Source organism: Channa argus, chromosome 1 (assembly GCF_033026475.1).
Source record: "Channa argus isolate prfri chromosome 1, Channa argus male v1.0, whole genome shotgun sequence".
Lineage (NCBI taxonomy): Eukaryota > Metazoa > Chordata > Actinopteri > Anabantiformes > Channidae > Channa > Channa argus.
This window is the reverse complement of record NC_090197.1, coordinates 52,184,252-52,196,457: the sequence shown is the minus strand read 5'-3', so window position 1 is coordinate 52,196,457 and position 12,206 is coordinate 52,184,252. Positions and strand designations below refer to the sequence as shown.

General features: G+C 38.6%; 2 protein-coding genes across 4 annotated transcripts in view; both read left to right on the top strand.

Annotated features, from left to right (window-relative positions):
• atp6v1ba (ATPase, H+ transporting, lysosomal, V1 subunit B, member a) overlaps positions 1-9,480 on the top strand; it is a 40,498-nt gene extending 31,018 nt beyond the window's left edge. The window contains exons 10-14 of the mRNA XM_067475831.1: positions 3,131-3,281; positions 3,900-3,982; positions 4,303-4,407; positions 4,740-4,869; positions 8,441-9,480. Of these exons, the coding sequence (XP_067331932.1) occupies positions 3,131-3,281; positions 3,900-3,982; positions 4,303-4,407; positions 4,740-4,869; positions 8,441-8,583 (612 nt within the window). The 3' untranslated portion in view covers positions 8,584-9,480. The remainder of the gene's footprint in view (positions 1-3,130; positions 3,282-3,899; positions 3,983-4,302; positions 4,408-4,739; positions 4,870-8,440) is intronic.
• A 2,492-nt stretch (positions 9,481-11,972) lies between these two features.
• Positions 11,973-12,206, top strand: part of shtn1 (shootin 1) — a 38,782-nt gene continuing 38,548 nt past the window's right edge. For all 3 annotated transcript variants that reach the window (XM_067475798.1, XM_067475789.1, XM_067475781.1), the window contains exon 1: positions 11,973-12,072. In XM_067475798.1, coding sequence (XP_067331899.1) covers positions 12,018-12,072 — 55 coding nt within the window. In that variant the 5' untranslated portion in view covers positions 11,973-12,017. The remainder of the gene's footprint in view (positions 12,073-12,206) is intronic.

Genomic DNA, 12,206 nt, shown 5'->3' with positions numbered 1-12,206 from the left:
CTGATTCAGATAACAGATATGTAACCTAGTCTAAGAATTGTATACTGCATTTATGACCATAAACACTAAACTAAGACTCTAAAGAAAACCGTAAAACTTTAACTGCTCACAACCTGTGATAATGAGATGAAAAGCAGAAAAAAATAAATGTTGGTTAAATGTGCAACTGACACCTCTGTATTCTGACTTTTACAACTTATATTTCATAAGGTTAACGACCTAAATACTGGAGGCTTAATTGGCAGTTATGTCTTGCCACATAAAAGATTTACATGACCTCAATAATAGTGAGGATACCTTTAGATAATGTATAAGATACAATCCTGAATGAAATCTTAAGACCGGAGGAGAAATAACAAGTATTCAAAAAAGAAAAATGGAGAGTAGGCGATTCATTGAGAAGTGCATTTAAACTCTAAACAGGCTGTTCATCAGCTGATGAAAAGTTTAACACCATAGCCTTAAAAGGTTAGAATCTGCTCAACAATCTGGCTTTTATGCCATTTTCCTTCAAGCATTCACACTGTTATGACCTTCTGATGGCAAAGGCAAAAAGTCTTTCCATCTTTGAACGTGGAAGAATTGTTGAGCTGCACAAGCAAGGCCTCTTACAATGCACCAATGTGGTTGGAAGCAGTAGGACGATCATTTTACATTTCTTAAAAGATCCTGAGGGTTATGGAACAAAAAAGTCAAGTGGTAGACCCAATAAAATGATCGGATGGGCTGTCTGTGAGGTCACAGGCCAATCCTCGACCCAAATTAAGGCCCTTACTAATGCTGACTGCAGTCCAATAACCATAAGATGGCATCTGTGAGACAAGCACTTAAAGAAAAACAAAAACCTCTTTAAAGGCTGCGTTTCCTCCCATGCCTCAAACCTGCCACTTTGGACTTTGCAAGGGAGCACGAAACATGCGACAGTGAAGGTGAAAGAAAGTTTTCTTTTCTGACAAGACTGTCTTGAGATTTTGTTCAATTAGTTCTGATCAAGCAATTTGATTGGACAAAAGGCTCAAAGCTGCTGTGGTCACCATCATTAAATACGTTGTCGGTCACTTTCCGGAAATAACATTTGAAATAAATTATGAATGGTTGGCGTCAAGGAGAAGGAAAGAAGCCAGGATACCTCTATGCAAAGCTGCAATACAAACATGTATGTTGGTTTATGTTTTAGGCTGTAGTTTTATGCCCCACAACCCATTGTTAGCACATGCTCTGTGATATCTCACCTCTGCCCGCTCACTGCAATGATCTCCCTCGCTTCTATTCCCACATTCGTTTTAGGCTCTTGGGCTTTGACTGATGTGGCAACAGACACCTTCGGTAAACCACTGTTGCCCGGGGAGTAAACCAACTGTCCCTAAATGTTGCCCAGAATGTACAACAAGCTTGCAAGGTGCGTTATGTGGTGCATTCTGTAGGTCATCAATTATTACTTTCAAAAAAGAATGTGGGACAGAGATTATTGTGTAGAACACAGCCAATTACTCTCACATTGTTTTAAATTAAAGATAAATTTACCATGACTGTTTAATAGCATGACCTAATTCCTATGTTTGCATTCACTCTATTAACAATATTTCAACTCTCCCAAAGTCTACATGAATAGTTTATAATGTAGGAGTCGATTTATATATAGTAACTGTTAAAATAGTTGGCATTTAATTTAAAACAATTCAGTTTAACAGTGTACTATAAAGGGTTTATGCTAGATTCTATGGTTCGAGTTGGGAAATATCCTAACCCTAATGGGTTTAAAATAACCTATTAATTTTAGACCCATATGATTATTATATTATGATAACAAAGCACAGTATTTTCCACAATAATTGAAATATGACGTTTTGACTTAATCTTTGATCACTAACAAGAAACCTTTCCTTAAAGTAAATGATGTTACCTCAGACAGACATTGACTGACAGGCTTTGGATTTGCTGTGAAAAGGTTTTTTGTGTGTGTCAAACAGCAAAAAGGTGGCAGGACATTTTGACCAGGTTTGCCTTGAGGCATGCTTACTTAAACTTGCATGTCCTGTGACGTGCACCTCAGCCAACTGTAAACAATTGCTGTATTAGAAGATATTCTCTTAGTTTCACTGGGATAGACTCACTGAGGTCCTGCTGAAAGGAAGGATAATGTGTCCTTCATTTCTGTAGTAAATATCTTAACTTCATTATTGTTCACTTAGCTCAAAAAAGAAAGTGCCCCTTCCCCTCCACCTACTGTTCTCATGTGAGGAGTGAGGCCTCAACTCATTCTTTTTCGCCTGCGTAATAATCCTTTTTGTTGTACAGTTTGCTGTCTGAATATGCTGGTAGCACAATGTAGGTTTTTATATGGTGCATTTTTTTTCTTCTTGCATTTGCTGTCCATAACCTTGGCACATCCATGCTGCACCAGTTGTCAAGCTCAGGCAGCTTGATTGATATTTCAGCACATACAAAGGGCTAAGATGACATTAACCTTTAACTTGTGTTCCTATTCGACATGTGAAGGTTTAGTTTTTTCATTGAATCCACAGTTCCAAGTGTTTAGCCTGCCCATCAACCTTTTGGATCTAAGAATGATTGGGATTCATTTTCATTTTACTTACACTGAATTCACTTGACTTTGGGAACAAGGGTTTGCTTTTGGTCATTTCTGAAAACAGAATGGCAACATTTCCAACTGTTTGCCTCCTCTAAACGGCACTGGAGGAGTTATCTTAACTTGACTTTCCAAACTGTAAATGGCTTTAGTATGTTTTTATTTCTTTGTTTAAAAGTAATAGGATAGTAAGATTAAACCTAGATTTGGTTTGAAATGTATTTTCCTTCCCTTTGCTGTCGCTTTTTCCCCAAGTTCCACCTAAAACATTCAGACCTGGGCCAATAGTACGATAAAGTTTCCTTAATCTTAGTAGTCACTTGCCTGATCCAACTCTGAGTAAGCTAAAAGGTCTTTATGAAGAGGACTAAAGTAGATATATGGCATTATGTAACCAGTTTGCCTTTTTATTTTCCTTAAAATGTGTTCGTGCACCTGTAAAATTTGTAAAAGACAAACTAAAACTAGGTACATGTTAACAGCCTTGAGTTTCTTAGCTGCTTCTTCTTACCATTCTCGTGTCGGCCCTGCCACCTTTAGGTCTCTGCGGCCCGAGAGGAAGTGCCTGGCCGTCGAGGCTTTCCAGGATACATGTACACTGATCTAGCTACCATCTATGAACGTGCCGGTCGTGTGGAAGGAAGAAACGGCTCTATCACTCAGATCCCTATTCTCACTATGCCCAATGATGGTAAGAGTGGAAGCAATAAGGCAAACACTGTCTGTGCTTTAAGTTGGATCCGAATGACCTCTTCAAAACAGTAAAGGCTTGTAGTTGATCAAGATTATGAGCATGTGAACTGTATTAATTATTTTACAACGATTGTAATTGTTGTTCTCTGCTTGTGTATCTGTATATAACAGATTCCACCTCTATTTTCTATTCTCTCTCCTTAAATTCCTAAATCTCTCAACAAGTTATTGTTAAAATACTGGGGTAGGTATGTGAAATGGCCTGAGAAGACATTTGCGATGCCTGCAGTTACCATAGAAACCCATATGAAGAGCCTACTCCTATCTAGTTGAACAGGAGTCCCTCATTACAGCATCACAGGGAGGTGATTGTGTCGGCATTTACTAAACACTACTAGTGTTCCCAAGGGCTCTCAGGCTCTTGATTTAGAATAAAGGTCTTTAAACTAGGAAGAACAGAAATTCAGTTTATTTCAGTTTTATATGTGACAGTGTTTTAATACCTGCAAATAAATTGTTGAATTGAATACGGTTTCAGAACCAACAAATTATGTCTTTTATATGTTGCTGCTGTATTAAAATCTAATCATGCTGATTAAATAATCTATGTAAACAGACATCACCCATCCAATTCCTGATTTGACTGGCTACATCACAGAGGGTCAGGTCTACGTTGACAGACAGCTGCACAACAGACAGGTATGTTTAAAGCCATGTAAAGAGGCGATTTCAAAGCAACATTTGAAATACTTGGAAATTAAGAACAACTACTACAAAACAAGACCTCTCTAATCCCCACCATGAAGACCTGGAAAAAGACTACACATAGGAAGGATTCAATGTGGGGGGACAAATAAACACAGAACATAGGGGATTAGGCTCATTCACATATTTATAGCAAAGTAAATATGAGTCAAAGTACACCTCTCCACTAAGGTTGGAACAAGAAGTTGTTCGTTGTGCTAACCTCCTTTAGTTGAAACAATAATTTTACAGATTTTCTTCCTTTCCTTTTTCAGATCTACCCACCCATTAATGTATTACCTTCATTGTCCCGTCTGATGAAGTCAGCTATAGGCGAGGGAATGACCAGGAAGGACCATGCTGATGTCTCTAACCAGCTGGTGAGATCTTTTGTCTAAAGAATACATCCTGTAACATGAACATAACCCTTTTTCCTGAATGTATACAGAATTGGTAAGTTCCACTAGTAGTGAATTTCTTAACTCTGGTCACCTGGGGTATGTTAGCAAGCCCCAGGTACCAAAATCTGTCAAAACAGCCAAATCTGATTCAACTAAGGCTGGTAAAGCCCTCATTTCTAGGGTTAACCTAGTTTCCAGACTTTGTACTATAAAAATGAGCTGGTGGCTCAATGGGCTCAAAGCCGTTGTCACCATAATAATAATAATAATAATAATAATAATAATAATAATAATAATAACTTGTCCTCCAGTATGCCTGCTATGCCATTGGAAAGGATGTCCAGGCCATGAAAGCTGTTGTTGGAGAAGAAGCACTCACTTCTGATGACCTGCTTTACCTCGAGTTCCTGCAGAAGTTTGAGAAGAACTTCATTGCTCAGGGTAAGAATATGCTCAAGGAATAATGCATTTATCAAAGTATTACTGCAGAATACCAGCATATGATGCGTTTTGATAGCTTTTCACTGTCAACGTGTCAAGTGAGCTGCTTTCTGTAGGTAGATGAGTTATAGAGCTTGTTCTCTCTGTCAGCAGTTTAAGCTATGAGTTTACCACTGGAGAGTACATGCCTAAGTTCTGCTTATGTATTTATGTAGTATAATCAGATTTTACTGGTTACTTGTCATATATAGACTTAACATAAGACTATAAATGGTCTGCACATATATAGAGCTTTTCTACCTATTGCCACTCAAAGTGCATTATGCTTCTTATTCACCCATTCGCACTCACACAACGATGGGGGAGCTGCTATGCAGCTGGCCAACGCTCACCGGGAGCAACTAAGTTGGGGTTCAGTGTCTTGCTCAAGGGCACTAACAAGTGGCCGAAGGAGCCTGGGATCAAACCAACAACTGGGGGGACTGGTTGATGACCGCTCTACATTCCTGTGCCACAGTCGCCCTATACTATTTACTGCTATCATATAATAAGCAGTGAAACTGCTATTTACAGAGAAAGTTTACCGCTGAAAAACAAGTAAACTCAAAGAAATGTGGGGCACACGTGTGTTGGAAATGTGCAATTACATTTGAGTAAAAAAGAAAAGGGGGGGGGGGGGGAAGAAAGGGCTGTATTATACCTTGTCACTCAAAAGGGTAAAAGCCTACCACACCCATAATGCATTGCAGGAAATTAATGAATAAAGCCTATGCAATGTTTATAATGAATAGAAAGGAAATTCAAAATACAGGCAGCACAGGAGGCATCAAAATGTCTCTGCTGGAGAATTCTGGTACAACTAAAAGCTCTTGAATCTATGGCACTCAAGTGAGCAAACAGTGTGGACAGTGTAGAGAATTTATGCTGCACTTCCTACTAAATGCATTGCAGTTGTTGTTTTTTGTTTCTACTTGGCCTTTATCAGTGACTTTGAAGCCCTGTGTTGAGTTTGTTTGCTGTATATCAGCTCTAATGTCCTGAGCAGGTTGGAGAAAAGTATCAGGTGTGTTGTGTGATAAAAGAGTATCCGCGAGAATGAAAGGAAAGATGTTCAAGACGGTGGTGAGACCAAAGATGTTGTTCGGCTTAGAGACAGTGGCACTGAAGAAAAGACAGGAGGCAGAGCTGGAGGTAGCAGAGCTTAAGATGTTGAGGTTCACTTTGGGAGTGACGAGGATGGACAGAATCAGGAATGAGGACATCAGAGGGACAGCTCATTTCAATTCATTTCAACTTTATTTATATAGCGCCAATTCACAACAAAGTCATCTCAAGGGACTTCACAGAATAAAGTCAAGACTATAAAGATGCATAGAGAGAACCCAACAATTCCCCCTTGAGCAAGTCCTAGGCAACAGTGGAGAGAAAAAACTCCCTTTAACAGAAGAAACCTCCAGCAGGACCAGGCTCAGGGTGGACGGCAATCTGCCTTGATCGGTTGGGGTGAGTGGAAAGTGAAGAGAGAAAAGAACAGAGCAACAAAAGCAACAACAAAACATCAGGCAGGTTTGTAGGACCAGTAGCTGCACACTGGAAACAGACAGCTTCAAAGCCGGGGACACCTGCAGAAAGGGACAGAGAGAGGGGGACAGAGAAGGACAAAGACAAATATAGGAGAAAACACACAGAGTTAATGCAATACAGTAGTTACAATTGTGGGGTGAGAGGAGACGAGAGAGGGGCAAAAAGAGGAAAGGAGCTCGGTGCATAAGGGGGGTGGGTCCCCCAGCAGTCTAAGCCTATAGCAGCATAACTATAACTAACTATAAGCTTTATTAAAGAGGAAGGTTTTAAGCCTAGACTTAAAAGTAGAGAGGGTGAGAGGGTGCTTTTGGGAGCTGGTTCCACAGGAGAGGAGCTTGATAGCTAAAGGCTCTGCCTCCCATTCTACCTTCGGACATTCTGGGAACCACAAGTAGGCCTGCATTCTGAGATCGAAGTGGTCTACTGGGATGATATGGTGCTATGAGGTCTTCTATATATGATGGAGCCTGACCATTCAGAGCTTTATATGTAAGAAGCAGGGTTTGAAATTCTATATTAGATTTAATGGGAAGCCAATGGAGAGAAGCTAGTGAAGGTGAAATATGATCTCTCTTGCTAGTTCCAGTCAGCACTCTGAACATAAATAAAGTCAGAGCGGCCAGATTGAGGTGGTTTGGAGATGTTCAGAGGAGAGACAGCATGCACGAGGTCTAGAGGAAAACCAAAGAGAAAGAAAAAAGATGCGGAGGACAGGGTTAGATGGAGGCAGATGCTTTGCTGTGGTGACACCTGAAAGAGAACGGCCGAAAGGAAAAGAAGATCAGCTCTAATGTCCTGACTCGAATTTTAATGGATTCTCAGTTACATTAGATAAATTGCAATGTTGTGTAAAATCTTCTCAGAACTTACATTATTCTACATTCAACAAGTGGCATCAATATTGTTTTCCTAAAAACAAAGCAATAAAATTGTGTGAGGTCCATAAAATTGGCAAAATTTCCCACATTCACCAGTTATAAAACTGTGGCCCAAGGATTTATTTTTGACACTCAACCATGATACATCTATAATTTTTGGACCAGCAGAACATTCTTTCCCCTTTGAAACACTGGTGGATTCCTAATTAGTCATAAGAGCAAGACAAGATGGGGAAATGGAAAGAAATACTTGGAGCATTTTCTTTCTCCCCAACTCACAGTAATAATGTCATTCAATATGCCATTTAGTGACTTCAGCTTCAACACAGAGGGAATTAAGTCAGCTTTACATAAAGCCAAAACAATTACAATTACATGTAAATGCAAAAAAAAAGGCCAAATACAAAATTACAGTAAGAGTTTATATTTAGAAAATTTGGAAAGCAATAAGAAAAGAACTCGCATAATGAAGTAAATATGACATACAGACCTCACAAAGTTAAGACGCTTCAGTCATTTTACACTTAAAATGCAACGAAATAACTAAGAGACAATGTAAAGTAGCAGTAGTGGTTAACAATACATTCTACTATCTTTTACTCCACTTTGCTAGGAAGCACCAAAATTGGAAATATCACATGGTGGTTTAACAAATGAATCATTTTGGTTTTGGAATAGTTTATTTTTGCTTTGTGAACTAATGTCTTCTTCTGTTTTGGGGTGTTTTTGTAATTCGACATAGATGTTTAGATTCTTTGTTATTGCTCTTGCACTGAAAACGTCTTTTTAGAAATTCAGGATTTGTAGGATGTTCATTTAACACAGGGAGGTACAGGGTTCTTGTTTACACCGTAATCCAGCCATGACACAAGAGAAGAAAATGACATTTTAAAATCTCAAACTTGCCTTGATTTAAAAACACCAGTTGCTCTGTGTCTGTTGTGTAATAATGAAATGTCACATTTTTTTAATATTTGTATCCATTTTATGTACATTCACCTTTTACACTGAAGTTCTTAGGATGTCTCTTTTTTTTATGTACATTTATGAATATGTGAGTGTACAACCAGATGCTAACAGTCACTGATGTGGCCCCTTGTCTCCATAAGGCCCATACGACAACAGGACGGTGTATGAAACCTTGGACATCGGCTGGCAGCTGCTGCGCATCTTCCCCAAGGAGATGCTCAAGAGAATTCCTCAGAGCACCCTCGCTGAATTTTACCCCAGGGAGTCTGCAGCCCGACACTGAAGCACAAAAAGATCTGGTTGTAACTCCACTCACCCTTCTCACTATCCTCATCCTCTTTTACTTCTTTCTCAAGCTATACATTGGAGAACTCAACCCATGTTGTCGAACCCGCACCCATCCCAAGCCTCAACTCTGTCCATTGTTCCACCACTCCCACTCTCTCCTACCCCGAATTGGTACAGGGCAGTAAAGTCCCTCTTTTCTAGATTTACTGTAGCGTATCTGTATCGAAACGTTGTTTATTGAAAGTGGTTGTAAAATCTAACCTTGACTGCAAAAACGTTAACATATCCTTGAAATTCTAGATCATACCTAATTTATTGGGGTGTGTTACTGTTGGTCCTCCCTCTTCTTCTTTTTAAAATAGATGTTATGAAATATCCCTTCTCCACCAAAAACAAGAGGTAAGATAGGAAAATATGACGATCAGCAGAATAACAGTAAACCACAGTCAGCACAAGTCAGGTAACATTCAACGGTTTGTATTTTACAGAGAATATACAAAATGGCATATTCTGAATAAATACAATTTGAAAACTAAACTTTCAACTTCCAAGTTACATATCAGAAATGTCCTTATATTGCTTTTTACCTGAGAGTACATATGTGCTGTTCACCAAAATACAGGTGCTGTGTTTTTCACTAGCTGGAAGTTGGCAGATGCTCAAATCGTCTCATTACATTCACAGTATGCAGCTTTATTGCTCTCTTGTTTCCCCTACTATAGTTCAGCTGATGTTGGTGTTTTACATGATTTGTAAAAGATGAGTATACAGAAGTATATTATACATTCCCATGTGTCTGCAAATGATTTATGTGTTGTTGTTGTTGTTGTTGTTGTGCAACATAATGATTTTGAGTGTATGTGTCCATAATTAAATTATATGAGAAACCCTGTGTCTTTTGGTCTTTTTCAGTTTATCTGGGCATCACTCACATTTTCACGCCCTCCTATGATATGACAGAGCTTTCTCTGGGAATCCCAGCAACATGAAAAGCAATGTGGAATCCCTGAAATGACAGCTTTGGTAAAGTGTTTATGTACAGGAGATGAAATTAGTAATGGTTGTGAATATATCAGTAGAAGGATGCTGAGGTTGGAGCTGCCAGGCAGGAGGTCTAGAAGAAGAACAAAGAGGAGATTTATGGATGTAGTGAGAGAGGACATGAAGTTAGTTGGTGTGAGTGAAGAGGATGCAGAGGACAGAGTTAGATGGAGGCACATGATTCGCTGTGGAGACTCCTGAAAGGGAACAGCCCAAAGGAAAAGAAGAAGATGAAATTAGTAATGTTTATCTTTTACTAATCTATTTTTGGGACGTGAGTAAAAATCATTTTAAATTTGATGTTAAATTCATGCAGAACTTGTTAAAATCTTACAGGTTCATGCATTTTTAAAGTGTCCTGCATCTCTTTCTAATCACAATGTACTTAAAGTATTAAAAGTACCCTGCAGCCACTATGACGTTTACAGTATTGTACAGTATTCAACAGAGTACACTCTTGCATAAGATCACTACATTTTAAAAGATTAAGCTGTCAACAGCCTCAACTTACAATAAGTGTTTAATTTATAAGTAAAATTAAGGTATTTAATCCTTTTAAAAAAACAAAGCTCAACCTCAGTCCTACAAGAGTAAGTGAAGCAAACCAGGACACATAGAAAGAGCCAAATAAAAGAACAAACTATTTAATAGTTTGTAATTTAAAAATAATTAATTAAAACGTTTATACACTAATAATGTAATACAATGGCTGGATAAAAATAGAAAACCGCAGGACAAAACATTAGGACAGATTAAAATACTACACATCAAATATTGACAACAGATAAAGACAAATGTACAACATCAATCAAATTCACCAATGATCTACAGCTCAGGCATCGTTCAATTGATGGTCAGAGTTGGGAAGAGCCTGGTGTGTTTTGAGACTTTTTTTTTTAATATGTCCACTGCAGCAGCAGTTAAGTCTTGTGGAAGAACATTCCACAATCTTGGTGCAACACTTGCAAAAGTCCAGTCACCCTTGATTTTAAGCCTGGTGTGAGGCACAGCCAACAGTTTCTGGCTGGCAGAGCTTAGTGCTCTGCAAGGAGCATGAAGCCAGTCAGACAGGTACTGAGGTGCCTGATGGTGAAGGACTCTATATATAATAACCACCACTTTAAAGTTAATTTTAAAACTAACAGCAGCCAATGGAAGTGGAAATGTGACAGTGTTTGTGTGATTTTTATCAGCAGCCTGGCAGCAGCATTCTGCACCAGCTGGAGACGCTCTATTAATGTTTTGACTGTCAGATTGTATATGATAAACTTTTATGAGACACAGACACAGTTATTCTGTTATGAGATTCTTCAAGCCTCATAGTATTTTCAAAAAGGTTGCGTTGAAAAACAAATTACATTTAGCAAATCCTCATATTGGAGAAGCTGGAATCATCAAATATTTGGCATTTCTTTGCTGTCTTTACAATGTTTTGTATTTTTTTAAGGGTTAATCTACCAACCATCCAGCTTTGATTGCATTTACTGTTGAGTCTTTATTTCATTTGTTTGAGAGTGAACATGTTGAGAGGCACCACTGTGGGTCTTAGAAACATTTTTACTGTCATTTTTCTTTTTATTCATACCAAGCATCCTATTTCTTAGCCTTTCATATTAGTAATGAGTCACTAACACATTAAGGTAACTGCAGTGGATTAAAATATACAATAAGCATATTTGACAAGATAGCAGAGAATGGATGAAATAATCCAGTTTATGGTACAGAATGTTACCTAATATCAGCAGGAATAAGTGGAGCTGCAAAAGTACGTGACGTATCATTATGTGTTATTACTGTAAAGATGTTCAACCAGTCAAGTCAACTGTCAGGGTTTTTTAATATAAATATGTTGTTAATGATGTTTTTACCAACAATGATCTTTGACCTTTTTTATTATTTAATGCTGTAGATATTTTACCATAATGACCATATTCAGCATAGTTAAAAATATACTGTTTTCATCGTGGGGGATTTTTACTCTTCTACTTTAAATAAAGATTTAAACCTCTGCTAGAAGTAAGGATTCTTTTAGAGCAACTCTTGTACTTTTACGTGAGTATTGCGTTTGTGTAGTTGTACCACCTCTGCACACAGTGTATTCCATGCTGACCCTTGTCCTCCTACATTATGAAGACCCCCAGTATTAATGTTATGGCTCATCAGTGTACAGTACAGCTGTTCCTGAGACATTGATGGTATAATCCTACTGTCCAGTATTCATTACTAACTACAATGTTATGGACATACTTTTTATCCATGCAGCTTAAGACATGGTTAATGTTTCCCACATAACAGTAGAAGGCAGTAATTCTGCACGACTGGTTTTACCTCAGAGGTGTGTGTCGAGGGGCCACTTCCTGTTGAACTTTGGTTAAAGATTGTCTCGCCATGGCAGCAGAGGAGCTTGATAAAATGAATGTCATTACAAAGCTGTCAAACCAAGGTAAGTGTTCAACGTTTGTTTCCGTTCCACATTGCAGCACATTACTGGGGGAAATCCGTCCTGTCTCCACCTAATGGAGGAAATGTCCGGTGGTGTCCCGGTTACGAGCATCGAGGAGCTGGCGTTTATACAGC